This window comes from Oratosquilla oratoria, chromosome 13 (genome assembly GCF_046742065.1).
Source record: "Oratosquilla oratoria isolate Oo_2021 chromosome 13, ASM4674206v1, whole genome shotgun sequence".
Lineage (NCBI taxonomy): Eukaryota > Metazoa > Arthropoda > Malacostraca > Stomatopoda > Squillidae > Oratosquilla > Oratosquilla oratoria.
In genome coordinates this window covers 10,495,352-10,500,345 of record NC_134789.1, presented here as the reverse complement: position 1 = coordinate 10,500,345, position 4,994 = coordinate 10,495,352, and the positions used below count along the sequence as shown (strand labels likewise).

At 40.7% G+C, this 4,994-nt stretch overlaps 1 protein-coding gene across 1 annotated transcript in view; it reads left to right on the top strand.

The window, feature by feature from the left end:
• Nucleotides 1-4,791, top strand: part of LOC143032309 (uncharacterized) — a gene marked incomplete in the record, with an annotated part of 57,327 nt that extends 52,536 nt beyond the window's left edge. Inside the window, 3 exon segments of the mRNA XM_076196828.1 lie at nucleotides 1,360-1,648; nucleotides 1,964-2,281; nucleotides 2,387-4,791. Of these exon segments, the coding sequence (XP_076052943.1) occupies nucleotides 1,360-1,648; nucleotides 1,964-2,281; nucleotides 2,387-2,703 (924 nt within the window).
• Between the last annotated feature and the right edge of the window lie 203 nt (nucleotides 4,792-4,994).

The following is a 4,994-nucleotide window of genomic DNA, read 5'->3' as shown; positions in this document are numbered from 1 at the left end:
TCATTTTTCAATCTTCTCGTGATATTTGCGTCTTCTGCAAACATGTTGGTAGAGCTTGTTCCTTCCATTATTGGTGCAAGTACTGAAACTTGTGGAACTCCACTCTTAGCCTTTATTACTTCCCTCGTGTATCTTTCCTTCAAGAAATCTTTCCCTCATTCGAGTAGTCTGCCTCTCAGTCCTCCAACATGCTCCGATTTCCACATAAGTTGACTGTGATGCATTTTATCAAAACCCTTGTCTAGGTCGATGTACGCACAGTCCACCCATCTCCCTTACTCTTGTAGCGCATTAATCGCTCGAGTAAAAGCTAGACATACGACCTTCCAGATCTGAAGTCAAACTGACTGTCTGTTAAAATGTTCATCTCTCCAAGATGTTTGGTCCATCATACTTTCACAATCATTTCACATAATTTCACTATTGCGATGGTCAGTGATACCGGCCTATGGTTTAGTGGTGTCTCCTTATTTCCACCTTTGTAAATTGGTACCACATTTCCCCTTTCACAATCAAGCGGTACAATGCCTTCTTTCAACGAACATGTAATAAGACTGTGAATCTTGTCCGCTAGTTGTTACCTACTTTCTTTGAGTAACCATTTTGAGATCTTGTCGGGTCCTGAAGCTTTTGTCAAATCCAAAGATCTCAAGAGATCGGGCACTTCCCTCACTTCTACATTTATATCTTCTAAATCTGGATTTTTGTTCCCCTCGTTTTCCTTAAAAAAAATACTCTCTTTTGTGAAAAGCGATCGAAATCTTACATTCATTATTTCTGCCTGAGCTGATGCATCTTCAGAGATCTCAACCCCACTATTAACTTGGTGGTTACTTCCCTGTGTCTCAATTTACCAATTATAAACCTGTAAAACAGTTTGGATTTATCCTTGTATTTATCTTCGACACCTCTTTCGAAACTATTTCCTCCTCCCTGCGAATTCTTATATAGTCATTTCTAGCTTGTTTGTAAGCTTCTTTTGTTTTTATTGCTCCTTCTCTTCCTCCATTTTACCCAATATATATATATATATATATATATATATATATATATATATATATGTGTGTGTGTGTGTGTGTGTGTGTGTGTGTGTGTGTGTGTGTGTGTGTGTGTGTGTGTGTGTGTGTGTGTGTGTGTGTGTGTGTGTGTGTGTGTGTGTGTGCGTGTGTGTGTGTGCGTGTGTGCCTGTGTGTGTGTGTGTGTGTGTGTGTGTGTGTGTGTGTGTGTGTGTGTGTGTGTGTGTGTGTGTGTGTGTGTGTGTGTGTGTGTGTGTGTGTGTGTGTAAACATATAAAATTATAATAATAATTTTTATCAATTTTTCATACAAACATCTCAACGTTTCTTACCCTTTAACCAGGACTTCGGACACGACAACACACCACTTCGTAACACCGCATTCACCAGCTATCAAAGATCGAGAAACTCCCACCTAGACATCCTCAAGAAGAGGGACGTGAGCAGCGTCAACCAGGAGGAGACGGAGAGGAGTCGGAGAGACACAGAAGAAGAGGATGAGGAAGAGCCAAGGTCCAGGAGGACCGGGAGACAGCTCAGACGTCGAGACCTCAAGACCAATTCTCATCGAGTCCCTGGGATCTCTGACGATAGTTATCTTCTGAGTCTCGTCGATGCACTCAACAACACGAGTAAGTTTCCCAAAGAATAAGTAGGTTTCGAAAAAATATATATAATATGAGTTTAATCGAAAAATATGCTCACTTTTGCCCTTCATCTTTCCATCTATATACGATTTGAACTCTTTAAGAAAATGCCCCTCGTTTTCGGGCTTTTCGTAAATGGCATAATCTTCCCTCTGTATTTTTGGAGCCAGTGTTTTGCAAGTCAGTGATGATATACTTTCTCAACATTTTGCTGTATTTTGGTTTTTACAAGAACACTTACTATCTGTGCCGATACTGACACTTACCTGGACCGGTTCTTTTTTTTTTATTCCTGTGCAGTACAAACCAATGACCCAAAGAGCCCAAAGGGATCATCCACTGTAGATCTCCGGAACCCTCTCTTCGCCAGAGACTTCTCCGACAAGAAACCAGATCCTTCCCTCTCCTCCAAGACCTCTTCATCAGCCTCCGACACGATCCCCTACCCATCTGGTACCTTAAAGAAGACAAGGCTAAGTAGTGGTGCCCCGGACTTCGGCGAAGTCCATAGCGAAAGAGCGGTGTCCTTCAATGAGGAACTTCTCCCTGGACCAGAAGACTCGAAGAGATATCATTGGAGGCTGGTCACCACACCCTGCTCAGTCACGTGTGGACCAGGTAGGACGATCTTCTCCTCTTTCTGTAGGTTTTAACCCGTTTACATTTGATAACCTCCTCACAAAGTACCCTGGGTGACTGTAAACAACTATTCGTCTGTTCCAGATCCTGGTCTGAAGGAGGTACAAGCGTTCTGTGTGTCTACGGACAATAGCATCGACCCTGTCCCCGAGTCCTTCTGTAGAACCCCGAAGTCAGTGTCCACGGGTTTCTTCCCTTGCTATCCACAGTCCCGCCTATGCAGTCAACAGATATCGGCAACACTCAACGACGGTTTTGTCGAGATCTCAGCGGCGGCTTCCGCGCCTTCCCCGGAAGTGACATATAACGGGCCTATGCCCATGTCCTTTGCCAAGTCGCCGATCGGGAGATGGTTAATGAAAATTATAGCCAGTTTAGAAAATAACGGTTTAAAGTTTTAAGCGTAGTCTCGTCACTTAATTAATCTTGTCTTTTTTATATGATTTTTTGTAATATTTGTCCTTTTTTTATGATCGACAAACTTTGTTTTAAGGATTTATTTATGTGTGCAATGACGGGCTGAAATTCACCAAAGATGCGCTTGATAATGTTCTCTTCCTTCCGTGCATATGCTTTGTCTGTATACACTGAAATCAATATGTTTAATATAGTCATGAAATTCAATATGTTTGAGGCAAATGCTATAGATCTTGTCCATATACAGTATGTCCTCTCTTGCGTGGTACGTTGAAAACTCCTTTTTTCACACATTTTTTGTTAATTTGTGCATTTTTGTGGTACTATGTGAGTGAATGTACATGTTATGCTCAATTGTCTTGGACATCATCATCTGACTATTGGCATATCATAATTATTCAAATACTATCCGACCTAGATATGGACCAAAAGGTCTCCTGTCGGCATGCTCCTCCATATTTCACTGTTGAGCAATAAACGTAATTCAGGAGAAACTACCTAATGCAGGACCACTGGGCTATCCCCTGTGGAACGATACAGCCTTCGTAATTACCCACGGTGCCTTACTCTGGATTAGTAGTTTTTTATGAATGGTACGAAGTATATTTAAATTTTCTAAGCGTGTTAGAGAGACTGTAGTTGTGAATGAATCCCACACAATGAAAATTGAGAAACCCGTGGTAGGGCATAGCCCTGTCAATTGTGGTAAGCCGCTGAAAAAAAAAACAGACCGACATTGGATCGCCTCCCCGGCTGGCCAGAGTTCAAAATGGTATTCACGGGGTTACCGTGCGGCCCTCAGGTCGACTATAATGATTAAGTGTTAACACTGAAATTCAAAACTGGTATAGAGCACCTCTCGTGTTCACCATTACAAACTATGCTTAAGAAGCCATACAAGAATGACATGAACAATGGTCTAATAGTTTCTTAACCTGGTGTACTAGTACACCCTGTGGATACTGAAATAAAATCTACAGTGTGCTGGAAAATTCCGTCCCTTGTAGTAACGGTGCAGCTGTAGTTCCTGTAGCTACAGATATAGGAATTGCTACACTATCTAGACATGGCTATAGTGGGGTCTGATGTCGGAAACCATGATCTAACACTTCCCGGGAAATGTTACCCCTAATTCGACGCAGGTTCATTAGTACAGAGTAGATCTCTTACAAATATATTTTTAAACAAAATTGCACTATTACAACATTGAACAGTATATTTAGATAATTTTGATATATTATGAATCAGGTTTGGGTATCTGCATTAACATATGTAGTCACGAGCAAAAGTTTTGACCCACGCTACAATTTTCACATAGATATTTTTACGAGTATGTGGCATATATAATATCTAAATTAGTTGGACGATTTTCATATATAAAAAATGTCAGACAAAGAATATGAATTTTGTATAATGAAAAACTATGAGTGGGTAAATTCTTTTGCTCATAACTGTAAATGTATAATGACCACTCTCTTCCTTTGTTTCATATATTGGTTACAGGAACAACATAAACCCAAATACATATGCATACAAGGATATATGCAACACGTGTAAACATTGTGAATGAAGACATGTATATCGTACGTAGTTACTCCAAAGACAAATCCTACTACGTTTGAAAGTATTCAAACCAATCAAGAAGTTGGGATTACTACTACTGTCGACCAACGCTTGCACAAGCCAGTATTGACAATACAGTATTGACGTTTTTTGCATTCAACTGTACTGAGTTCCCGAAGAGGACATTTTTGAGCGCATCTTGGTGAGTCGTTTCTTCATCATAATCGTAATCCCAGGCCAGGTTGTGATATTTTGTATAATTTTCATCCCTCACAGTAGTGACCGTGTAGCTGTACCTTTGTTCGTTTTTCAAGTGTCGAGAGGCATGACTGTAGATATGAGTAGATAGTAGAACCCACTCCCTCCGTAGATCGAAGGAACCTACGCCAAAACAGGTAGAAAGTCTAAGAACATGTTGCAGTGTCTACCATCATCGTTTTCTTCATTTTCATATCTGTGTATCGCTATGACGTACTCTTTGTCACATTCCCCAAAAATAAAAATATGTCACCTTGTACTATGTGTCTGTAATACCTTCGCTTTTTATATAAAGGCTTCACCCTCTGTATTGAATAAAAGGTGAGGTCTACATCCCGTTTCGACTCTAATGTGAGGTCTGCCTCAATATAGCGTGAGGTCTGCCTCAATATAGCGTGAGGTCTACCTCCAGTTTCGACTATAGCGTGAGGTCTACCTCGCGTTTCGACTATAA